The sequence below is a fragment of the Mauremys mutica genome, chromosome 3 (genome assembly GCF_020497125.1).
Source record: "Mauremys mutica isolate MM-2020 ecotype Southern chromosome 3, ASM2049712v1, whole genome shotgun sequence".
NCBI lineage: Eukaryota > Metazoa > Chordata > Testudines > Geoemydidae > Mauremys > Mauremys mutica.
In genome coordinates this window covers 104573209-104599706 of record NC_059074.1, presented here as the reverse complement: position 1 = coordinate 104599706, position 26498 = coordinate 104573209, and the positions used below count along the sequence as shown (strand labels likewise).

Sequence of the window (26498 nt, the reverse complement as noted above, 5' to 3'; positions counted from 1 at the left end):
TTTCAGGAACATCTGTGTCCATGTCCTCATCACAATCGTCCTCCTGCTGCCATCTTTTAGCCAGGTTCTGCACATACTGCAGTATAAAGCGTGAGGTGTTTCCAATGCTCGCAACAGCAGCGGTGAGCTGAGCAGGCTCCATGCTTGCCGTGCTATGGCATCTGCATGGGTAATCCAGGCAAAAAGGCATGAAATGATTGTCTGCAATTGCTTTCACAGAGGGATGGAGGGAGGGGAGAGTGACGACATGTACCCAAAACCACCTGCAACAATATTTTTGCCCCACCAGGCATTGGGGGTTTAACCCATAATTCCAATGGGCAGTGGAGACTGCGAGAACTGTGGGATAGCTTCCCACAGAGTGCACCATTCCGTGATTTGATGCTAGCCACGGTAGTGAGGACGCATTCCGCCAACTTAATGCACTTAGTGGAAACATACACAATTGACTGTATAAAATCAATTTCTAAAAATCGACTTCTATAAAATGGACTTAATCTCGTAGTGTAGACATACCCTTAGACTCTTAGGAGCCTACATTTCTTTGAAAGTCAATGGGAGTTAGGCACCTAAATACCTTTGTGGTTCTGGGATTAAGTTACTTTTGAGAAGGGTATTTTGGCTTCTAAGTCACTTACACACTTCTGAAAATTTTACCCCTTATCAGCAAAACTGCTATATTGTTACAGTCTTCACACAGTTTCAGTTATATTCTTTTTCTTGGTTACTAAACCGCTGTATAAAGATACTGTGCTCTCTTAAATAGATGCCATATATGCCACTCAGAGGTTAAAGAGGAGAAAAGCAATTTGTTATTTATATGGTGCTAAACTATTTCCATTCTTTTTAATGGATGTTTCAAACATCTCAAAGGGTTTTTAGCAGTTTCCAAGATTTTCCTCTGGTCACTATTAAGTACTGTAGCTTAATACTATCTTGAACTGAAAATCAATGTTATTTTTCATTGCGTTCTCAAGGAAAATGATTGATCTAGTGAATATCAACATTTATTTTATAGCTTTCATCCTAAAGGATCCTAAAGAGTTGTACAAACTATGAGTTCTGACAAGCGCTGTGAGAAACCACACGCAAGTGGGTGTACGATACAAGGCAACATTTTAAATGGCTAGCCTCTTTCTTTCAGGCACAGTTTGCAGTATGCCAATATTTATGCACACAAAATGGAATGATGAGTGTTTATTTGAGTAGTTACGTATCAGTAGCTAATTACCTTTTCAAAGGCACAAATCATTTTTGTAGTTCAACATGGTAGTTCTACGTGGCCAAGACTTTCAGAAGTGACTAGTGATTTTGGGTGCCTCCATTTTTTGGATAATTAACTTGAGACACACCAAAAAGGCCTGATTTTCATAATTTGGGAGCTCAGCATAACTGAAAATCAGGTCCCTTTAAGGTGTCTCCAGTCAGACATCTAAAAATGAAGCACTCAAAATTAGTCACTTTTGAAAATATTGGCCGCAACTGCTAAGATCTGTATCTGCAGTTCATTTGCGAGTGCAAATTGTGCCCACAAATAGGGAGACCAGGCCTAATCCCAGTTTAAAATTAACCAATCGGTTACTACTAAAACTAGGAATAACTTGCATAGGAAACTGTCCATAGGGACCCTAGCTAGGCCTAGGGTCAGAGGGTATGTCTACACGGGAATAAAAACCTCACAGCATGATCAGCTGATTCGGGCTAACAGGGCTCATGCTCCAGGGCTAAAAATTGCCATACAGGTGTTCAGGCTTGGGCTGGAGCCCAATCTCTGGGACCAGAGCCCAAACTGTGGGACCCTCCACCTTCACAGATTTCTAGAGCTTGGAATCCAGCCCAAGCCCGAACATCTACATAGCAATTTTTCAGTCCTGGAGCATGAGCTCTGTCAGCTCGACAACTGACCTGCACCAGCGGCAGGTTTTTTATCCCTGTGTAGACAAAGTCTAAGGCACATAAACATGTAACTTCTAGGTCAGTCTGTTGAGTTTGAAAGGCAGCTTATACACTGGGCTCCTGCTGGTCAGACCTGTTTAAGTTATTGACTATATTCAAATTTATTTTACAAAGTGCCTATCCCATGGCTCTAGGTGCACGTACAGTAACTAATTATACAACAAGGACAAAACTCCACAGAGTAATGGGTTGCTCAGCTGACCTAGCCCCTTTTCATAAAATTGCCAAAGCAAAAATGATTGCTTCGCCCAACCACTCACTCTCTCCTACCACACAAACCCAGCCCCCAGCCACAGCCAGCAAAAAGAATGCAACTTTCAATGCATCCTGGAGATCAATAAATTCAGGCTCTTCCAGACCAAGAGTGGTGATGGGATGGTGGTTGGAGAGATGTTCTGCTGCTGGTAGTGGTGGTTGTTTCTTGTTGGGAGGGCGTGTTTTGGTTTGGTTTACTGTTTGTTTGTTTGTTTGTTTGGAGCATTTGTTGTTGGTCTGATTTCTGAGGACTTGGCAAATTGAATCCCATCAGGGATTGGCAAATTTGCTCTCCTGAAAAAGGCGCTGAACAGTTCCATTAGTAGTGGGTCTTTATGGGCTTCAACCGTATCACAGGCGATGACTTGAAGATTTCCCAGGGCTTTTTGTGCTTCACTGAGCGTGATGGTCCCAAGCTTAGTCACGGTTGGTGGCATGATTAATCTCTTTCTGTCTGGTTCAAGATTTTCTGTCTCAGTGAGTTCACCTTGTATTTGGTGTGGTCAGTGCTTGGATCAGATATTAGTTTATGCAGTCTAGGTTGACTAGCCACTACACTATGCAATATAGCTCTGCAGCTGTGATTTTGCAGCTGGGGAGGATGAAGACGTTATTTTCATTTCCTTTACTGTAGTGGTGTAGTCCTATGAGTGATAATGACAGACAGATTCAAATGAAGTTTCACCACATCTGCCCACGCACATCTTCTGATGCAGTCCATCAGTGAATCATGATTGTCTGTAAGGGCGAGTGACGGGGGGGGGAGGGAGGGAGAGAAGAGGCGCGAGCGGGGGGACAGGGTGTTGGGGAGAAGGGGCTCCAGAGAGTCATTGCAGTGTGAGGGCAGGGTCACAGTTCAGGCACTGGTGCCTCCCCTGCCCCACACACACTTTTATGGAGCTTCCACCGCTCCTGATCCGCTTAGTCAATGTACAGGGAGGGGGCAACTTTGGGCAAAGGCATTAACAGCTCTGATCACCACGGGCTTATAATGCTCCTCCAGCTCATCAGGACAATCCTTAAATTGGGCAGCTTGTTTTTCCTAGGGATTACTGAAAGCTTGGTGGATTCACTAGCTTCACTGGTGGAAGAAAGGCCCAGATCTTCACCTAGATGAGGAGAATGTGCTGACCGCAATCTTCATGTGAGATGGTGTTTGTCCAGCTAGCTGGAAGAAGAGGGGCATTGCCTTTTTAAAAGCTTCTTACGTTAGGTGAGGAGAAGGGGAACATTTACCGGAATGAACAGGAAGGGCAGGAAGTAGTTGGGACCAGGGCAAGAGAAGGTCACTGCATTGCCCTTCCTGCTGACGGGAAGACTGTAGGGGTATTTCTAACCCATACGGCCTGGAGAGGCCCTCTTTTTCCAGGATTGGGCTGGCACCAGCCCCCATCCATCCATTCATCCATGAACTTGGCAACAGGGTCAGGTTCCCTTTTGACTCCCTGTGGGCATTATGCTAGTTGCCCTTTTCTTTGGGGGGCTGGGAAGAAATTTTTCCCTCACTGCTAGATTGGCTAAGGCAGAGTGGGGTTTTCACCTTCCCCACAGGAGGTCTGGGACCCAGCACGGTGGAGTAGGGGGAATTAGCCTATATAATGTTGCAACTTAAGTGGGTAGCACTTGTGGCAGATGTCCAGAGCAGGTGCTCGGTATGGAAGGGATATAGTTATGGTAAAATTGATTGGAAAAGGATTTAAAGGAAAGTATCTCTTATGGGAGTGGAGAAAGGGGGGAATGGGGCTCCTACATGTCGTACAACAGGGAGCTGACCCCCCTCCTTCTCCTATCCCCCCCCTAAAAGAGCTCATGAAGGGGGTTTTGGGGCTCCTACATATGGAAAAGTAGGAGCTTATCCCTCTCCTTTATTCATCTCATGCAAACCCAATACGTTATGTGGAAATGATTAAAGAAGGAATGATGTACACTTTGTTGCCTGGTACTCCGAGGTATTTTAACTGAATAAAGTTGCAGCCTAATTAAACCACATCCATTGCCTCCTGTCTTTCTTCCATTGTGGCCAGACAACGATATGTTGGTTTGTCTCCAATGTCCACTCACTGGCTGAACATCAGTGCTGTTAGTGTATCCGGTTACGTCTGTGTTGGTCTAAAGAGAGCCTGTGTGGGCTGCTACACCACCAAGATAAGTGTCTCTACAAAGTCAGATCATGAATGATACTCGGATGGGGGCCAACCATGCAGTTGTTAGCAAAAGCTTGAAACTGCTGGGGGTAGAGCATTTTTAGGGACCATCCTTGGCAAACCTGGAGGTGTTGACTTTCAGAGCATGGCGCAAGGCCCAGCTATCAGGGGCGGCTCTAGGTATTTTGCCGCCCCAAGCACGGCAGGCAGGCTGCCTTCAGTGGCTTGCCTGCGGGAGGTCCCCCGTCCCGCGGATTCAGCGGGACCAGCAGACCCTCCGCAGGCATGCCGCCGAAGGCAACCTGCCTGCCGCCCTTGCGGCGACCGGCAGAGTGCCCCCCGTGGCTTGCCACCCCAGGCACGTGCTTGGCATGCTGGTGCCTGGAGCCACCTCTGCCAGCTGTTTACTCAGGTGATAGTTTAATGGCATATCGGTGAAGGTTTATTTCTGTTTATAGCTGAATATGAGGAAGAGATTTTAGTTTGTGTTGATATTGGTCTAATAAATGTATTATAAATACAACAAACAAATAACTAACAATAAATATATGTACACAGGCCACAAGAAAATGCAGTGGACACTTTTTAAAATATCTTAGAATGATTCAGCTCTACTTTTCTTAGGAATACAATGAAAAATAACCTTGGTTCAGTCCATGGTAAGCAATGACAGGCTCCTTAGCACCAAAGAGGAAAAAGAAACCAGGTAAATTCTGTGAAGTAAACTTTCTTAGAGAGATCTGTTAATGTGTTTTCTATATTCTAGTCTGAGTTCATATATTTAGAAAATTTTAACATCTGATCCACTTATTCTGCTGTAATTGAAAGTGAACACAGGACTATGTCTATACCAAATAGCTGGAATTTTATGATTTCTAAGGTATGTTTCCAACAGATGATAAAAGTGTCTTGGATAAACAAGATGATGAAGGAGCTGTTGTTAAACTGAATCTAACAGCATTTGAAGAACAACCTTTAAACTCATGACTAGAAAAACCTGAATCAATCACATTTCTTGGCCAAGACCGAGAACAATTTTGGTTGGCCCTATTCAGCTTTCTTTCTGAAAGCTCTGAAGGATTCATACTTTGGGAGCGGGCGGGGAAGCTTAATTAAACTCACTGGCATCTGAAATCATATTTTTTCCAGTGTGACGTCTATTGCTGGCAAGAGTCATGCCAGAATGCATCACCTAAAGGATCAAACTAATATTTTTCCTTTGAATTTTCCTTAGCATATTTTCTTCTTTCCTCAGTTTGGTACCATTGAACTAATCTCATGTTAGCATAAACATTGATGGCAGCAAGACCAACATGTTCAAGCCATCTCTCCCTCTGTAAGGGGCAGCACTAAATGAGGTGACAAATACCAGTGCCTGCCTAGCAATAAGTTCACATTCAAACCAATATTCTGCTGCAGTGAGCCCTAAGGCCATTTATCCCTTGTTCACTCCAGCAAGATCCAGTAACCTGTGCTTGAAGTTTTAACCTGATTGGCAGGATAAAGATTTAGTGCCAGAGAACTGGCAAGTTTGCAAAGTACATGAACAAGGAAGCAGTTATCACTGTTATAATAATATAAAACAAGCCAGTGTGAGAACAAAAGCCTAACTCTGAATTTATTCCTTAGGGATTAAAGGAGAAGGGTGGCCCAATGGGTTTGGGAGCAATATGGCATCTGGTTCCAAGACCATCAAAGACTGGACATCAGAGATGCTGAAGCAGGGGGCAGTCTGTATTGCCCTTGAGCTCCCGCTATGGTTGGTCAGCAAAAAGGTGGTGATGCCATCATTAGATGATGCCATACAGTCTTATACGAGACGGTACGTTGATAGAGTTTGGGATATGTAGGATATGCAGAATTTTTCCCAGTACATCCATTTAGCTTCCTACTGTATTAGGCTTAGACTTAGGTGTTTTATTTTATTTTGTTTGGCAATTTACTTTGTTCTGTCTGTTATTACTTGGAACCACTTAAATCCTACTTTCTGTATTTAATAAAATCGCTTTTTACTTATTAATTAACCCAGAGTATGTATTAATACCGGGGGAGGGGGGATGGATGGACAGCTGTGCATATCTCTCTATCAGTGTTATAGAGCGTGAACAATGTATGAGTTTATCCTGTATAAGCTTTATACAAAGTAAAATTGGTGGGGTTTGGACCCCATTGGGAGCTGGGTATCTGTGCGCTGGAGACAGGAGCACTTCTTAAGCCGTTTTCAGTTAAGCCTGCAGCTTGTGGGGGGATAGACTTGGTAGTGTAGACTTGGATCCACTCTCTCTCCACAATTCTATTTCAAAACCAGCCAGATGATTTTTTTTTAAGCACAAAAAAACAATATTAAATAGGTGCTGTCTTATTTCGTTACTTTACAAAGGTCCAGATTTTGTGGCAGCTTTTTTCTGATTTACAGTATAACATTGCCATTCCTGTGTATATATTTTTTAAATTAGGCACTAGATTGCTTCCATGTACTTTTAATTACATTTTTTAAACATTTGCCTAAGAGATGAGTTTTGCAAAGTTGGCTTAGATTTTTGGCATCTCTCCGAGTTCTCCAATTGCTTCCAAATTCCTGCATTGTGCTGACTTAAACCATCTGGCTGTGTTTGATGCGATTTGGATTGAATCTGAGAATTTCATTTACATTTCTAATTTAAAGTGTTTCCAGCAGCATGCATGGGTTTTAATCTTCTGAAAGCATCTTTCCATTTAATGAATTTTATTTGGAAGAGAAAAGTGTTATCAACTCTCTTGTAAATTTTTACCTTAATTGCCTGGCATACAAATTTACACAGAACATGAGGGAAGAGTGCAGTAAAAGTAATAAAACAAATCATATCATGCTTTATTCATTTGGTTATTTTGTCTTCATAGACATTATCTGTAATAATATCTGTTCAATCTTTATAGTTTATGCTTTTCGTTCTTTTTTTTTCAGCACATTCCCATAAATAGTGACAAAAACACATTTTCACAATTCTGGTATAAACAGAAGACCCCAGATCCTGTGTACCTTACCCAGGCAGAATTTCCAGTAGTAGTTTTGCCCAAGTCAGAAGTGAAGAATTAGAGCATATACACGCTCTCTCTCTATAGATATATAGATATATATATACACACACACACACACATAATGTACATACACTGTTCAATATGAGACAGTTATAGTTCAGTGGAGAAAAAACAACTTAAACACAGAGTTACGGTTGTTTGGTGGTATGTTGTCTCCTTGCAGAATTTTTAGCTGAGTAAAACTCAAACTTCTGAAAACCAGAAAATGCAAATTTAACTCTGCCTCTTTCAGCAATACCCCAATATACCCTGTTAACACATATACCTTTACTCTGACAACCCCACAGTTGCTGAAATAAACAAGCTCTTCACCTCCTTCTACAAGCCTTTCACTCTCACCCACAAGATTCCAGCTAACACTGTTAAAGGACAAAAAGAAAAAGGCCTAGCAATCAGCACACTGACCCAACTGACACACACACACCCCAACACTCCTCACCCTCCTTTCCCTGCCCCACCCCCACACATATCAACTGCATCCCACCAGCCCTGCTTCGGCACACCTCCACAGACTGCAGCCATGCCCCTGACTGCACTCCCACCTCCAATCTAGCCCCCAATGCCATGACTAGGCATTGCCAAGGCCTACTCACTGCAAGCAGGAAACACAGCATCCCCCTGCAGTCTTCATTCCCTGATATACAAATGTGTCTATTGCCGTTACTCCCCCCTCCTATAACCTGACTCACATGGAGTGCCAGAGCCTGGTGCAAGAGACAACTAGGGTTACAGTGGAATATGTTGGGGTGCAGGAAGGCTGAGGTGCAGGGTGATTGCCAGAGCTGGGAATGCAGGAGGCTGAGATGCAAAGTGGGAGGGATGCACTGGGTTGGGTGCACTGGCAGAGCAAGGGGGTTGGGATGCAGGACTGGGTGCACTGACAGAGTTGTGGTGTGTAGGCAAGCTGGGGTTCACTGGCAGACCTGTGGAAGGCAGAGGGGTTGGGGTGCACTGGTGGAGCTGGGGGTGCAGGAAGGTTAGAAAGGTTCGGGTGCAGGGTGGTTGGGATGCACTGTCAAAGCAGGGGTACATTGGCAGAGTTGGGGATTCAGGGGGTTGGGTTACAGGGTGGTTTGGGTGCACTGGCAGAGTTGGAGATGCAGAGGAGTTGGGTTGCACTGGCAGAGTTGGGGGCCACGCCTCCCTCACCTGAGCCCCCAACTTCTCTTGCCTCCCCATACATCCCCATTTATCCCCCTCCCCACAACTCCCACCTCTAGCTGCAGCCCCAAACCCTCTACCTCTATTCCTTCACGCCTCCATTTTCTAATACCCTTCCCAGGAAGCATTCCATGCCTAATTTTTTCCCCCAAAAGACTTTGACAACGTTTGATTACAGGTATGCGATATACCTTGACTGTAGCAAAGCTTTTGATATGGTCTCCCACAGTATTCTTGCCAGCAAGTTAAAAAAGTATGGATTGGATGAATTGGCTATAAGGTAGATAGAAAGCTAGTTAGATCGTCGGGCTCCACAGGTAGTGATCAATGGCTCGAAAGTCTAGTTGGCAGCCAGTATCAAGTGGAGTGTCCCAGGGGTCAGTCCTGGGGACAGTTCTGTTCAACATCTTCATTAATGATCTGGATGATGGGATGAATTGCACTCTCAGCAAGTTTGCGGATGACACTAAGCTTGAGGGAGAGGTAGATGCTGGAGGATAGGGATATGGTCCAGAGTGACCTAGACAAATTGGATGATTGGGCCAAAAGAAATCTGATGAGGTTCAACAAGAACAAGTGCAGAGTCCTGCACTTAGGACGAAGAATCCAATGCACTGCTACAGGCTGGCCAAGCAGCAGTTCTGCAGAAAAGGACCTGGGGATTACAGTGGACGAGAAGCTGGATATGAGTCGAAGTTGTGCCCTTGTAGCCAAGAAGGCTAACAGCATAGTGGGCTGCATTAGTAGAAGTGTTGCCAGCAGATCAAGAGAAGGGATTATTCCCTTCTATTTGGCACTGGTGAAGCCACATCTGCAGTACTGAGCCCAGTTTTCGGCCCTTCACTACAGAAGGGATGTAGACAAATTGGAGAGAATCCAGCAGAGGGCAACGAAAATGACGAGGGGGCTGGGGCACGTGACTTATGAGGAGAGGATGGGCACTGGGCATTTTTAGTCTGCAAAGGAGAAGAGTGAGAAGGGATTTGATAGCAACCTTCAACTACCTGAAGGGGGATTCCAAAGAGGATGGAGCTAGGCTGATTTTAGTGGTGACAGATGACAGAACAAGGAGCAATGGTCTCAAGTTGCAGTGGGGGCGATCTAGGTTGGATATTAGGAAAAACTATTTTACTAGGAGAGTGGTGAAGCACTGAAATGGGTTACCTAGGGAAGTGGTGAAATCTCCAACCTTTAGACGTTTTTAAGGCCCCTTGACAAAGCCCTGGCTGGGATGATTTAGTTGGGGTTGGTCCTGCTTTGAGCAGGGGGCTGAGCTAGATGATCTCCTGAAGTCTCTTCCAACCCTAATCTTCTACGATTCCCCCAAAATAAAACTCTCACCTATGACTCAAATTGTAGAACCCTCCAGCCACTCAGTGCAAAACTCCTTTTGTCTTAGGTGGGGCTTGTCATTAACTTATCATTAATTATGTTAATTAAAGAGTGAGTTCACCACCATCAATCTCAACGAGGCATGTGATTCATTGAGTCATTAGTACCTCTCAGTTTAACAGTACAAGGCAGCAAAAAGAAACTAGATTGGGTGTGTGTGTTGTAATTTAGGAACCCCTCAATCAAATGACCACAAACTAGTGTCATTAATGCTACTCCGTGCCTCCATGAGGCATACCAAATTTCAAAGCAATCGGATTAACTGTTCAGATTTCAGAGCACTTCCAAGAGTTGAGCTTTAAAGCCTATAAAATGGCAGGAATGGAAACCCTCTAGCCATTTTTCTGTATTCGCACGAGCACAGTGTAAAAAATGTACATTTCCTTAAATTCCATTCTCAGTTTGGGTCCCCCAAATATTTAGTGGATGCCATGCACTACCTTAGGTAAAACTCAACAAGTGAGACCATTTTGACCTAGATCACATCAATAGTATGACCTCTAGCTCTGTGCTAGCAAAAAGAAAACAAAAAAAACCACCTAGAAACTTTTTGAAAATCAGCAATTTTTTTCAGGACTTATATCTTCAGAAATCCTGGCTCAAATGACTAAAACAGAGTCAATAACTCTGCCCTGCACCCTCCTGAGGCACACCAAATTTCAAAGAAGTCTAAGTGTGTTGATTTTAGAGGACTCAGGGAACTTAAAACACTGCACTGGCACAGCTGCGCTGCTGTAGCGCTTTCGTGAAGATGCTCCTACACCAATGGGAGAGAGCTCTCCTGTCAGCGTAGTTAATCCATCTCCCCGAGAGGCAGTAGCTATGTCGACAGGAAAAGCTTTCGACAAGTGATACCATTTTGACCTACATCACCCCAAGCGAATTTTCACACCCTGAGCGACATAGTCATACCAACATAGGTCTGTAGAGTAGACCTGGCCTCAGAAAGATGGACCTTGAACTAGATGTTGTGATGCAACCTTAACCATAGTGGCACTGCCACACCACTGTAATATGAAACATGACCTAATTTTGATTGGCTCTTGCACAAGCAGAGGAAGGGTATGAGAAGCTTCCTGCTCTCCCACATTCCTGTAGTCCTAATGCCAGGCCACTCATTAGCACAATCCTCTGCTCAGAGTGGTACAGCCCCAGAAGTCACACACTCCTTAACAGAATAGACTCACTGGGAGCAGGCTGTATCATGTGTGGGAGTCCGGCTCTGCACACCCCTTTAGTTAAAGAGCCAGTCTAGCCCTTTGTGAACAGGCAGAGAATTAATCTTTCACTTCTTCATCCACCAGTACCAAATGCATGTTATCAGGAAAGACTGAAAACTCTTTCCCACGTCTGTTTAATGAAGGCAAAAGAGTACTTGATAGATACATCTTACAAACACAACAGCAAGAATGGAACATTAGGCAACAAATCTAGGGCTGGGAGCTACTGCAAAATGATCTGGTATAATTATCCTAAACTGTGATTTAATTTCTTCAGGTCTGTGAATAACCCCTTCATATTTGCAACCACTCCCTTGAGAGAACAGGAGAGTTATTCAGCCAATTTAGTGTAAATCATCTTTTTAACAGCAGCAACTACAGTTATTGGCCAGGTTATGATCTCAGCTCTTTGTTGCATAATAAATCTGGAGTGAAGCTACAGAAGTCAGTGGAATTACTTGTTGTAAATGAGAAAGGAATCTGGCCCACAATACTTCAATGGGTTCTTCTGTTAGATATCTGTTAAGTCCTCTTGCATCATCTCCAAGATGTGTGTGGGGGGGTGTATATATATTTTACATTTAATATTACATTTAGTCTTGAGAAAAGATGACTGAGGGGGGACCTGATAACAGCCTTCAAATATGTTAAGGGCTGTTATAAAGAGGACGGTGATCAACTGATCTCCATGTCCACTGAAGGTAGGACAAGAAGTGATGGCTAAATCTGCACCAAGGCAGATTTAGGTTAGAAAAAATTCAGAGGTTCTCAAACTTCATTGCACCACGACCCCCTTCTGACAAAAATTTCTACACAAGAGGGGGGACCGAAGCCTGAGCCCGCCCAAGCCCACTGCCCCAGGTTGGGGGGCCAAAGCCTGAGTCCCACCGCTCCAGGCGGGGGGGGGGGGGGGGGGGAGCAAAGCTGAAGCCCAAAGATTTCAGCCCCAGGCAAGGGGGCCTGTAACATGAGCCCCGCCGCCAAGGGCTGAAGCCCTTGGGCTTCGGCTTTGGCCCCGGGTGGTGGGGCTCGGGCTTCAGCCCCAGGTCCCAGTGAGCCTAAGCCAGCCCTGGCAACCCCATTAAAATGGGGTCCCAACACACTTTGGGGTCCTGACCCACAGTTTAAGAACCACTGGGTAAGATATTAGGAAAACTCTCTAACTGGAAAGGTAGTCAAGATCTAGAATAGGCTTCGAAGGGAGGTTGGGGAGGTTTTAAGAACAGGTTGGATGGTCTAGATTTATTTGGTCCGTCTCAGCTCAGGTGACTGGACTAGATGACCTCATGAGGTCCCTTCTAGCCCTACATTTTTATGAATCTATGATTGCAGGTAGGTCAAAGTGTCCATTTTTAGTTCAGGGAGGGATTTCCAGAAACAGGTAGGCAGAACTAAAACACCTCGCGTGAAATCCTGTCTCAACTGAAGTAAATGGGCATTTTGCCAATGCCATTGACTTAAATGGGACCAGAATTACACCCCTCATTCCTACAGACTTACCAGCAACTCTGTTTCTCCTGTATACAAAGCTTACACACATTCCACCAATATCCCTGCCAGCTTTAGGAAGCCATAACTATGAAAATATTTTTCAGCATTTCTTTGTCCATCACAAGTTTTATCATTATATTCATTTCACCCAAAGTACAAATAAATATATAACCAAATGGTTAGGATCTGTGTCCCGTAGGGCCTGTATTATGCCATAAAGTCCCCCGGTTAGTCATCCAACAATTCTATGTTCCCTGTAATCTTTCATTCAAATCTCTGGAGATGATATTGGTTCTTGCAGCCTGAGTCAATCTTTTCTTTTGTTAGTAAATAAAAATGTCAGCTGAAAGTACAGTATTTAAAGAAGTCTGTTTTATAGCGCTTATATTGCCCCCGCAATTATTAAAACAATTCCATTTTGTTGTGGTTGTTATTCTTGATGGTGCGGTAGTGCCCAAAATGAATTTATTAATAAATACCTGCTCAAGAGCTATAAGCCCCTATGCACCTGTTCTTAACATCAGATGAAAACCCTGGTGAGGATGTTAGGTTGTAATAGATTTATTTATAAATATTTATTATTTTAAGCCATCTTCCAAAAATAAAGATTTTTTCCCAGCCCAGAAATTTTAAACATTTCATCTCTCAGTTTGAATGACAATTGTAACACTGGACACAGTGGATACTGACCAGTTATGTCACAGGGGTATAGGGTAAAATTTTCATATGCACCCACGCCTCATTTTTTAAAAAATGACATAGGATCCTAAGACTCACTGAAAGTCAATGGGACATAGGGGCCTAAGCACTTTTGAAAATGGGAGTTAGGGTCCTAAGACACTTAGGCACTTTTGAAAGTTTTACCCATAGTCTTTTGTAGCCCTGGCCATGTCAGATGACTGGGGACAGGAAATAAAGATTAATCTTTTAGTACTACTCCTGTGTGTCTCACCCTTATTACAAAACTAATGTATCAAATCACAACTGGGGAGGTTATAGGAAATTACTGTTCTATTTGTGACTGCACAGTCTCTGATGAATCTGTCTCCCAATCTAATTAAAAATTTAGCTGAGCTCCTTAATATTTAAAAATGTGGAGATGGCCAGACCTTCCATTTCTTCTGCTGCTCTAATAATTTATATGTGTATTTTACTTTAGGGATGAGCCAAACCAACACACCCACCCCAAATATTGGCAGGATTGAGATTTCCAGCTCCTAACCAACTTTCTGCAGCTTGGGATCATCTCCATTTTATTCCAACTCCCCCCTCCCCAAACTCCAAACTAGTCTAAAATGGGGATTTGTATAATTAACTCCCTTGCAAGAGTAAAACCTGTAGGAGACGAGTCGGGGGAAGAAACTCGTTAAGATTATCCCTCTGGCATTCCCCCAATTCAAAAAACCTCCAGCATCACCTGTCAGCCACCAGCCACTTGTCAGTCTGGATCCCTCTCAGCCAGAGTGCAGCCTACAGCATGTTGTATTGGAGGATCGTCTCCTATCCATAGGCAAGGGAGCTACATCATTTCTACAGCTTGCTGGACCTCTCTATGGCATTTGATACCACTGATCACCAAATACTCCTGTCCTGAAATGGCTCAAGTCCTTCCTCTGTACCCAGAGAGTCGTGATGAGCAGTTATTCTGCTACAAATCCAACAAGGCTCCCTGCCATGTCCAGCAAGATTCATTCCTGTGCTCCATCTCGTTCAATGTCTGTGTGAAACTATGGTGAGGAGCTGGTTAGAAAACATGGCTTTATATGCCAGCAACCCACAGATTATCCCCAACTCGACATCTCTTTTAACACAGATAAATACCACTCTCTCCTAGCTTTCCCAATGCCAAGGACAGGTCAGCACCTGGATGACAAGCAGCTGGCTCAGGCTGAACCCAGGCAGAATGGGGTGAGGCTGGTAGGAACAGGAGAACATTTCAGAGAACTCACCATCTCTGAAATATCCTCTACTACTGAAGACAATTGCCCATGGAATGTAAAGTCTGTTTGCACCCTCAATGTCCTTTTGTACTCCTTAGTGCTTTTGGTCCCCCGATAGCTATAGCTGCTGAAAATGGCCGCTTGCAGCTGGCCTGAAAGCTAAGCCCTCTTCCTAACCAGCACTGATTAGTCACAGCACTCCATGCTTTGGTGACCCGCCTCCTCCAGGCTTAGTTACTGCGATTCATTATACCTAAGAATTCAGCTGCACACTTCCAACTAGAGTAAAACACAGCAGCCCATCTACTTAGTAAGAGGAGTGCCTGTGAACACATTACCCTGGTGTTCCTCAATCTACATTGCCTCCTTCTTTAATACAGAGCCTAATCTGAGGTCTCTGTTCAAACATTCAAAGCCCTCCATGGGATCAGCTCAAGCTACTCAATGGACCAGCTCGCCCTCTATGACTATGACCTCCTTCAACAGCTACATTTCACTAGAACAATGAAACTGCTGGCCAATAGGGGAGGCCTGTGAGTGCTGGAGACTGAACTTTAATGGGCACTGGACCCAGACTATGGAACTCAGACCCACAAGACATGAGACTGATCACATACCTCTAGACATTCAGAACCAAATGCAAAACCCTTTTCTTCAGCTTAGTTTTCCCTCAACAGTTCTCTGCGCATTCACACACACACACAGTCAACCTTGCCCCTTTTAACTACCTATCAGCTACCTATTCAATTTTTCCCTCCAAGTGTTAAAAGGAGAGTGAGTGAGCTTTTTTTAATCAAATAATTGTTATTGTTATTTTTAATTATGTGGGAGGTAGTCAGATACAGCATTGATGAAGGTGATTTAATTCCAATCTAGATAGATAAATAAGCTAAACAACCTGGACTCACTTCTTGCACTGAGACCTATACAACAGCCACTCCAGAGGGGGAAAAAAACAGATTATGAATACAATATAGCATTCATCATGATACACAAAATAAAACTGAATTACTAAGCAATTTAAATTTAACATAGCATAACCACACAATCTTTCAACTTGACCGTATTTACTTGCGATCAAAATAAAACAATTTTTGATCACAATCTGGTGAGGAAGCAAAGGAGCGTCTAACTCAGCAGGAATAACGTGACAGTCAGCACAGAGCGATTTGAGAAATAAAGACATGCTTATCATGAGAATATAGGAAGGACTATAATGGCATAGATAAATGATTCATCTAGTCTATACTGGTCCATCCTGTTAGATGCATCCACAAACAGCTAATGCTAGACAATTCAGAGGCAGCAATTCAGACATCAGACTATGCCACATTGGGAAATACTGGTGATGGGGGCGGTTCGAGAGGGGCTCAGGCATCCCTCTTAATTAATATGCCAACTAGCATAACTGTAGATGTTGTTTCTGTTTATCTATAAATGCCTCATCTTTTTCCAAAGACAACAGTTGTGTGTGTGTTGAGGGCTTCATCTCAATGGATTTTGGTTTTCTGGGCTTCTCTTCAGCTCTGCAAGGCAATTGCTGGAATGACTCACCCTCTCCTCCGCTAAGCCATTGGTAGGGTCCTACCAAATTCACAGCCATGAAAAAGGCACCACGGACTGTGAAATCTGGTCTTTTGTGTGTTTTTACCCTCTGCTACATAGATTTCACCGGGGAGACTAGTGTTTCTCAAATTGGGGGTCCTCACCCAAAGGGGAGTTGCAGAGGTGTCATTAGGTTATTTTAAGGGGGTCATGGTATTGCCACCCTTACTTCTGCACTGTGTTCAGAGCTGGGCGGCCAGAGAGCAATGGCTGTTGGCCGGGCATCCAGCTCTGAAGGCAGTGCCCGGCCAGCAGCAGCGCAGAAGTAAGGGTAGCAGTACCACAACCTCCCCCTACAATAACCTTGCGAGCTCCCTTCCCCAAATGCCTTTTTGGGTCAGGACCCCTACAATTACAACACCATGAAATTTCAGATTAAAATAGCTAAAATCATGACATTTACAAATTTTAAAACCCTATGACCATGAAATTGACCAAAATGGACCGTGAATTTGGTAGGGCCTTAGCCATTGTGGTTCCTGATCATCACTCACCTGACTGTTGTTTGGAGCACTGCTGTCTGTTTCTGGGATGCAAACCACTGTGCTTCTTCAATTCTTAATACAATTAAAAGTGACAGCACTGCAATTTTTCCATGGTGCATGGAAGCAGCCAAAGCTGTCCACACATCCTAGGATCAATGCAATCACGCATGGTCTTCCTTTATCCATGGCATCCCTTTCCCAGCCAAAGTGCTAGGGCTGGAAGTACAGGTATAAAATAGTTGTTGTTTTTCTTAAGTAGGAAGAAAATGAACCCCTTGTAGTGAGGGGTTGTTGGTTAGTGGCAAAAGCTTCCCAGTGAATGAAGGGGAGGAGGAAGATTGAAAAGAAAAAAACAAATTGCTGCCTAGGCAGTTATTTTATATATCAGCGTGGATATCAACTCCTCTTGCTGGCTAAATCCTCTCTAGTCTGGACTCCATTTGACTTCCACTGCAGTTCAAATTAACTATAAAAGATTCCCTTAGTGCTTTTTTTTTTATGTTGCTACTATTAAGTTCCTGGATTTCAAAATTTACATTACAGCCATTCTGAGTGGCACTGGCACTTGATTTCATGATAAGGACTAAGAAGGAGGAAGAGATTACTTGGAGAGGAAAAAAAGAGCTCAAACATAACACAAGAATGGGCATACTGAGTCAGACCAAAGGTCCATCTAGTCCAGTATCCTGTCTTCTGACAGTGGCCAATGCCAGGTGCCCCAGAGGGAATGAACAGAACAGGTAATCATCAAGTGATCCATCCCCTGTGGCTCATTCCCAGCTTCTGGCAATCAGAGGCTATGGACACCATCCCTGCTCATCCTGGCTAATGGACACCATCCCTGGCTATGGACACCATCCCTGCTCATCCTGGCTAATTTATCTAGTTGTTTTTTTTTACCGTTATAGTTTTGGCCTTCACAACATCCTCTAAATAAGAGCTCCACAGGTTGACCATGTGTTGTGTGAAGAAATACTTTCTTTTGTTTGTTTTAAACCTGCTATTAGTTTAATTTGGTGACCCCTAGTTCTTGTGTTATGAGAAGGAGTAAATAACACTTATTTACTTTCTCCACACCAGTCATGATTTTATAGACATCAATCAGATTCCCCCTTAGTCGTCTCTTTTTCAAGATGAAAAGTCCTTATCTTGTTAATCTCTCCTCGTATGGAAGCGGTTCCATACTCCTAATCATTTTTCTTGCCCTTTTCTGAACGTTTTCAGGGTTTTTGAGATGGGGTAACCACATCTGCACACAGTATTCAAGGTGTGGGCGTACCATGGATTTATATAGAGGCGACATGATATTTTCTGTCTTATTATCTATCCCTTTCTTTACGGTTCCCAACATTTTGTTTGCTTTTTTGACTGCCACTGCACGTTGAGTGGATGTTTTCAGAGAACTATACACAATGACTCTAATATCTCTCTCGAGTGGTAACAGCTAATTTAGACCCCATCACTGATCCCTGACCCTCTTAGCTAATAGCCACTGATAGATGTATCCGCCATATAAAACAGCAGCCAACATAACAGAAGAAAAATGAAAGGAATGTCAAATGCAATAGGGAAATCTGCTTTAATGTTCTAAAAAGCTACCTTAATTTCTTCTGCCTCCTGGGAGTAATTGCAAAACATATAATGTCTCAAGGGGCACTTCTAATAGGGAAGATTGTGTTTTCCCCCTTTCTCTAAGGCAGGGGTGGCAACCTATGGCCCGCTGCTTCATTTCATCCGGCCTGTGGCACGAGCGACAACTCACCTCACTGCAGGGGGAAGCTGGGGTTACCAGGCTATTAAAAGTCTGGTCAACTCCGCACAGTTCCCGGAAGTGACCGGCATGTCTCTCCATGTCCTAGGAGCAGGGGTGGTCAGGGAAGCTCCACGTGCTTCCCCCACCCCCAGTGACAGCTCCGCAGCTCCCATTGGCCAGGAACCGCGGCCAATGGGAGCTGTGGAGGCAGTGCCTGCGGGCGCAGGCAGCGTGCACCACGCAAAGCCCCCTGGCCAGGGGCTGGATATGTTGGCCGCTTCTGGGAGCAGCATGGAGCCAGGGCAGGCAGGGAACCTATCTTAACTCCGCTGTGTAACCGACTGGGAGCTGCCTGAGGTAAGTGCCGCCCGGCAGGAGCCCATACCCCAAACACCCTGCCCCAGGTCAGAACCCCCTCCTGTACTCCAAACCCCTTGGCCCCAGCCCGGAGCCCCCCCTGCACCCCAAAACCCTCATCCCCAGCCCCAGCCCAAAGCTCACACCCCCTCCCACAGCCAGAGCCCTCACCCCCGTCCCACACCCCAACCCTCTGCCCCAGCCCAGAGCCCCTTACCACACCCTCAACTCCTCATTTCTGGCCCCACCTCAGAGCCTAGGGAAAGCCCCAAGCCTCGCACCGCCCCACCGCGGGACTGGGTGTGGCCCGCAACTGATTTTTTCTGTGCATCAGTGGCCCCAGATAGAAAAAAGGTTCCTCACCCCAGCTCTAAGGCATCTGGCATTGACCGTTGTCAGAAGCAGAGACCATTTTTCTGTGCTGGTAGGGCAGCTCCTATGTTCTTATGCTAAACTGGTAGTCGGAGTGCACAAAGTTTGACAGATCTCCATTGGATTGTGTGCATATGCACCACACTATATAGAAAGGAGAGAATAAATGAAAATTCACAAATGAAATTGCTTTTTATGGGTGTTTTCATCACAATTGTCCTCTCATTTGGGGCTGTTCAGTCATAAGTAATTTTACAGCAACGGAATTTTCAGCCTTTGAGAAGGGACACATAGTAAGAACATCCAGAGCGAGAGAGGAGACTGTTTATTTTGTATTGACACACATGACCAGCTGTGTGATTTGTATGGGCACCAAGATGCAGACTCCTGGATGAGGGATTCTCAAATGGCAGTGAGTTTCCTCACAGTCCAAACTTTCTGCTCGAGGCAAGATTACAGCATTTGGCCCTTAAAAAGTGTGAGACTCCAGTGTGTGTGCTTGTGTCACCTGTGTCTAAGGCAAGTTCCAGATTAACCTTATTATAAGTGTAACTCTTCTGCCCGTCTGAGTTGACAGCAACAAGGGCCTGGGGTTCCCTAGGGGTTCTGTTTCAATAACGCAATGCAAAACCGGCTCGAGCCCCCACCCAGTGACCTGGGACAATTATATACCATTACCCCCGGGCGCCTCTCGGAGGCAATACTTCCCCTCTCATAAGCACAGAGTCTGAGTGTAGCAAAATCCTTTTAATAAAGGAGGGAAACAATGCGGCATTATGTTGGGGAAACACCACAAACAGGATTCATAACACAAACCATGAGCAAAAGACCCACCCCCAAGTAAGTTTGGCAGTATCCTTTTTCCCTCAGGGTCTTAAGTCCAACAACCAAAATCCCAGAAGTCCAACAACCCAAAAAGTCTCTGTCCCTGGTCAGTGCAGCCCCAGAGTTCAAAAGTTTATCTGCAGAGTTTTACACACACATCCCCAGCCTGGGTGGAAATGGGGGGGGGAGGGTGAGAAAGGGGCACACAGGGTGTTAAGGGCACCTTACGTGGTCCAAGGCTGACTGCCCTGACTCTCCGTGGGGTTTTGCTGCAGCCTTCACCACGAGCTGCTCCACTCCACCAGCCACCCTGTGAGCCCCTCCAGCCGTCCCACGAACCGCTCCGCTCTGCCATGCTTCACTCCACTCATCATCCCATGGACCGCTCCAACCGTCCCGCAAACTGCTCCACTCCACTCCACTCCACTCGCTGTCCCATGAGCCACTCCAACCATCCTGCAAACTGATCAGCTCTACTCCGCTCGCCGTCCCGTGGGCTGCTCCAACCGTCCCACAAACTGCTCCACTCTGCTAGCTGCTTAGCAATATATCTTCAGGCTCCCCCACTAGTTACAGGGGCAGCTCTAGGCATTTTGCCGCCCCAAGCACGGCAGGCAGGCTGCCTTCGGCAGCTTGCCTGTGGGAGGTCCGCCAAAGCCGCGGGACCAGCGGACCCTCTGCAGGCAAGCCGCCGAAGGCAGCCTGCCTGCCGCCCTCGCGGCGACCGACAGAGCGCCCCCCCGCGGCTTGCCGCCCCAAGCACGCGCTTGGCGTGCTGGGGCCTGGAGACGCCCCTGACTAGTTAACACAGCACTCAGTGATTTCAGGTCCTAGTGATTTCTGCTTGTAATAAGGGAGCCCCACTGCTGGTGCACCATTGGCCCAAAGTGAATTCAGCATAGCAGCCTGTAGCTAGAATATTAATAGAATCAAAATTAGCTCTGCTATTCAACAGTGGAGAGAGGAGGCAGTGCAATCAGTGTTCAATCCCTAAAAGGGGCCCATACCATCAGGTACAAATACCTGCCCCCAACTTCTCTCAATTCACAGGGTTTTGGAACCCATGTCCCTTGTCTAGCGAGTGCTACTTAGTTGATGGTGAGTCCCTCTGTCATAAAACAGTTCCTCTGGCCTTGAGTCACATAATCAGGGTAACTGATTTATTCTTCCTGCCCCAATAACAGAGAAACTGGGGATCCCATAGCAGCCAAAGTGACCATTTGGGCGGCTGTTGGCTCATGCTAGGCGGGGTGGGCGTGCTTATGCAAACAAGACCAGCCCCTGAAGTTCTTTTCCACAACTCACCACAATTCACCACCAGCTGTCAGGGTAGAGCTCATCCTGACTCTGCTTCCAGAAGTAGCACAGCCTATTATTAAAGTTGCCTGACACTTCTAATTAAAAGATTCTGTTTTCAGTTCTTTACAACGTAGCCAAATATTAACTGTTTGGGCTGAAATTTTCCTTGCTGGGTGTCTGCCTGAGACTGAACTTTTTTTTGGATTTTAGCCAAAATGGCTCAGGCATTTCCAAGAACAAAGCCAGGGAAAAATATGTTGTTTTAGCCATTTTTTTAAAAATTCTAGCAATCTTTTCTTTGACTAGCTCTAGGTCAGGGGTTCTCAAACTGGGAGTCAGGACCCCTCAGGGGGTCACGAGGTTATTACATGAGGGGCCATGAGCTGTTAGCCTCCGCCCCAAGCCCCACTTTGCCTGCAGTATTTATAACAGTGTTAAATATATAAAAAAGTGTTTTCAATTTATAAGGGGGAGTCGCACTCAGAGTCTTGCTATGTGAAAGGGGTCATCAGTACAAAAGTTTGAGAACCACTGCTCTAGTGCCCTCATGATTTGGAGAATGGATTTAAATTGTGGTAAGTGGGTATCCTTTTGCCATCCATGTGAAAATCTGCTCAAATCTGGCCAAGTTCTAAGCCTTGAAAAACTGCAGTTTGCATGTGCTCAGTAAAGACTTCTTAGATTTTAACAACTAAATTCCCTGAAGACTCCATCCACTCTGGCCATGCTCCAGCAAGGGGCTCAGCGGGATTTTCCCTGCAATTGCAGCTCTGGGCTGCTGTGAGCCATGCCCACTCCTGTTCCAGGAACCTGAAATGTGAGCACGAAGCACGTCTCCCATGCTTTCAGTGACATTGCACCCTCCCCCCCCACACACACACATATACGCTGGGCCCAGAAATTGAGAGGAAGAAGCTGCCTGGTATAAATGCAAAGAAGACAAGAACCAGATTTGCAAGGGGGAGAAATACAGATTGAGACATGTAAAAGCCTGGGGGTGATGAGACTGGGGGTGGAGGAGAAGGAACTGAGACTGGGAATTGGGGTGGGAGTCTGGGACTGGCTGGGCAAGGAGACTAGAAGACACCAGCAGTGAAAGAATCAGATTCAACAGGAAGTTTAGGCAGAGAGATTGAGACTGAGAGCCCATGAGGAATGTGGGTGGGAGAGCAACTGGAGGTTCAGTTTGGGGAAAGAGGTTGATTGGTAGAGCCCTACACGGATACAAAAAATGTGTATCCACATCTGATCCACAAAAATTGTCTGTGGATATCCACATTCGCGGATGCCTGCAGATATCCATGGATTTTCAGGGCTCTACTTACCATGGCCAGGCTGAGGCTTCCCCTGCTGGAGCCCGGTCGGGGAGAGCCACGCAGGGAGCTGTGGGGAACCCACACAGAGTCACAGACCCTCCACCTGCCCTCGGCCAGCGGGGACCCTGGAGGCAGGGATATGGCCAGGGGCTGCTTTCAGCCACCACCCTGCCATGCACCACAGGCAGGTGGCGGGACCCACGCTCCCCGCAGCTGCCAGCATGGCTCTCCCCGACCTGACTCCGGATATCCGCGGATATAAAGCAGATACCCACGGATTTGCAGGGCTCTTTAGATTAGATGGCACTCTGGCGGTGGGGAACTGGGTATGCCTGAGCCAGGAGACTGGGACTGGAAGTGGGGGGAGACTGGGATGGGGAGTCTAGCTTTTGCCAAGAAAGGAAACTGGGACTGTGATGAAAAACCTAAGGAGTGGAGACTAGGACCAGCTAAGTGAGGAAAACATGCCTGGAATGAATAGCAAGGGATGGGGAAGAGACAGGACTGAGACAGGGACAGGTTAGAGGGAATGGGCAAAAGAGTCTGTGCCCACTAGAGCACACTCCCCTCCAGAACCTGAAATAGAACCAACATTCCTGGCTCTCACCACTCCTCTCTGTCAGCAAATATCTACAAAACCCACTGGCAACGTCTCCCATCTCCCTCTAATGCTGATACCAATAGAGGATGACAACACACTGCCTTCAGTTACTCCATTAGCTCAAGTGGCAATAGTCTGTACAGTGGATCTAATGCATCCAACCCTTCCGATGACCCATGTGGAGGGTCAATATGGTGCTATATGATGAAAATTTTGTTTTTTCAGATTGCTTTAAAAAAACTAGGAAATTACACACCAAAAAAAACTATGTTAAGAGACCATTATTAAGGTTGCATAGTTGGTGGAACTAGGAGTGCTACCACACCCCGTCTTGAAGTGGATTCTATCATCAACAGGGTTTACAGTTTGGTTCAACGTCTCTGAGCACCCCCACTATAAACATTGTTCCAGCACCCCGTAAGGTTGCAAAGTCAAACACTCAAAAGTTAGGAAAGGCCAGAATTAAGGTTGCCTGTGGCCAAAAAAAAAAAGAAAAATAGACAATGGCTGTATAAATATAGGCTATTGTAATGGATAAATGTAGGCTATCATAATGGATATGCATAAGGGACTGACCTGAGGTTGCACAGGGTTAGTGCTTGATTTTACAACCTTACTAAGATTCTTTTAAAATAGCTGTTGTGTGTGTCATGAAAGTTTACCTTGTTTCATCTTATTAAACAGCACCACCGATTATTGTGAGACCCCCTATTAAACCCCCCCACCAGGCCTCTGGTGCAATTTACGCAACAGGCCCATGGGCTCCTGAATTGCGCTTTATGAAACAACCCCAGCATTGCACTTTATCAAGCAGCCCCACCTCACCAGCCTCATTCAGGTCCAAATTCCACCGCCTCTGCGGGCTGCCCGCGGCTGCCCCCGCTCCCAGCGGCTGGCTGCCTGCCCGCGCTAGTCTCTCCCTCGGCCTGCCGGGGGTTGTCCGGCCCTTCCCTGCCGGCCCCTCTCCCGCGCTGCGGGGGGCCGGGGCTGCGCGGGGCAGCGAGCCGGAGGCTGGCGCACAGCGCCTCGCCCGGCCCGCGGAGCACTGAGCGGCGGCGGCTCCGCCCCTGCCGCCGAGTGTTTACTCCTCTCCACCTGCACCCAGCAGCAGCAGCAGCAGCGCGGCCGGAGCGGGAGGGACCCCTGCGCTCGCTGCTGAGGCGGACAGAGGCTCCCCCGCGGAGCCGGGAGATGTGAGACCTTCCCGCCCGCCCCATGTGCGCCCCCAGGTCCTGGAGGCGGGCGGGAGCACCCTGGCTTCTCATGCTGCAGCTGCTCCTGCCTTCTCCGGGGGCGCCAGGTAGGCTGGAGCCGCTCTTTCCCTCCGCTTTCTGCCCCGCTCCCTAGGCACGTGCAGCCCGGGGCCCGGGTGTGCGCCTCTCTCTGGGGGGACTTGAACGTGCTCCGTCTAGTTTTAAGCTTTTGGAGGGTTTTGTCCCGTGGGATCTCCAGAACCATCTAATTAGTGGCCCCGCGAGACAGCATATATCATTCTGTTAATTATTAGATGGGTGGCCTTATTGGAAATCCCCAGATCCAAGGGCTTGATCTTGCAAACACTTGGGGGGTCTGAGTAGCTTTGCTCACGGGAAGCACTTGAGCCAAATGGGACAGCTCACAAAAGTGAACTTACTTGCTAGGTGTTCACAGAAGTAGACCCTGTGGTCCCAACCCTGCAGCTAGAGCTGTGCAGCAGCAGAGGTCTGTCCATCTGGAGTCAGCAGCAGCATCTGGACCTATGTGTGCAAGTTGCAGCTTGCTTTCTGTTATGGACATCAATGGGTCACTGAATCCAAAGACCCTGAACTTTGGGGAGGCTTGGGGATTAGCCCTGGGAGTTTGAGAGTGTTTGGAATGATGGCTTTGATGCTGCCCATTATACCTATAAACTTCCTATTTGAAGTTCATATCCAGGCTTTTATTTCAAACCCTTGTTTGACAATAATGAAGGAGCAGAAAGATGACTATGTAACAAAAGTGCAGATAGATCACTCACATAAACCTCTAGTATCTAAAAATAATCATTGGCATAAAGCATAATTTTTTTTTTTTAGTTTTACAAAAAATTGAGTGCCACTAAACCAACAAATAAAGGGACACTGACAATTTAAATATCATATGTAAACAAATTTCCATACTAGTGTTACTAATAACGCTGCAAACTAAATGTAAAGATTTTTAAAATATAACACCCTGAGCACTCCTCTGGGCTCTTTGTTTACCTTTAGCATACCTTTCTTATGAGACAATAAAATAATTTTCTCTTTTGTTTATAGTTAGTTTCACTTTCAGGTTCTCTAGCCTGCAGGATTTCAAATGCTACAGGGGATAGTAGTATTTTAAAAGAACTGTTTTCACTGGATTTTTTTTTTAATGTATTGGTTTCAGGTTTGATTAAAAGCGTATGTTTACCAAATGTAAATTTTGAGCCAAAGGTAAGTTCATGGAGCCCCTTTGAAATATTATTTAGATGGGGTGGTGCCCAAAATATTCCAAGTACTTGCCAATCACAGAAGAAGACAGTCCCAAAGAGCATTCACGCTTAATGCACAAGTGAGAGATGAAGGGAAGGGAGACACCATATAGACAAACTGGTCAGGTCAGTGATCGTTACACACCATATTAGTTCCCTGTTTTGCTTTAAATATAAACTATCCTTAACCCTTTCTTTCCCAAACCATTATTGGTTCCTGACTCGGCTCTCCTCTACAAATCATTATTGTGTTGTTATAGAAAACAAACAAACAGTAAAACTCTGGCTAACCTATGCCAGTACTCTCCTGGATCCTCCATCAACACAGCAACCCCAACCTCTTACCCTGAACCGTTCCCATATCTCCCAGCTGAGAATCACCCTTCTTTTGCCCAAGTCAAAAGGAACCACAGTGAAGGAAGCAGTAAAAAACACTTTGATAGAAAATACCTACATGCAGAATTGTTTCTAAGAGTACTTGTGACTTTAGTTTTTCTGTTTGCAAGTGATGTCACCTAGGGTATGCCTTGGAGGTGATTCCCAGCATGGATTGGCAGATTTGAGCTAACATGCTAAAAATAGCAGTGTGGAAGTCGCTGCTCTGGTGGCAGCTTGGGCTGGCCACCAGAGCCCAGACCCAGCATGGGTCAGACAGGCTTGGACTCAGGCAACTAGTCCGAGCCACCACCAGTGTAGCAATATCCACACTGCTATTTTTAGCATCCTAGTTCAATCAGAACTAATGCGAGTCTGTCTACCCGCAATGGGAATCACA

The 26498-nt window shown here is 45.8% G+C and overlaps 1 protein-coding gene and 1 long non-coding RNA gene across 3 annotated transcripts in view; one reads left to right on the top strand and one right to left on the bottom strand.

Moving 5' to 3' along the window:
- Positions 1–2: 2 nt before the first annotated feature.
- On the bottom strand, positions 3–24323 carry LOC123366148. Its single transcript, XR_006577945.1, has 3 exons — positions 24076–24323; positions 19201–19353; positions 3–161 (listed from the first exon to the last, which is right to left on the bottom strand). It is a non-coding gene; the product is annotated as an uncharacterized LOC123366148 (long non-coding RNA).
- Positions 24208–26498, top strand: part of IL20RA (interleukin 20 receptor subunit alpha) — a 39546-nt gene continuing 37255 nt past the window's right edge. The window contains exon 1 of one of the 2 annotated variants that reach the window (XM_045009292.1): positions 24208–24550. In XM_045009292.1, the coding sequence (XP_044865227.1) occupies positions 24466–24550 (85 nt within the window). In that variant the 5' untranslated portion in view covers positions 24208–24465. The remainder of the gene's footprint in view (positions 24551–26498) is intronic. The other variant, XM_045009293.1, reaches the window with a different exon arrangement.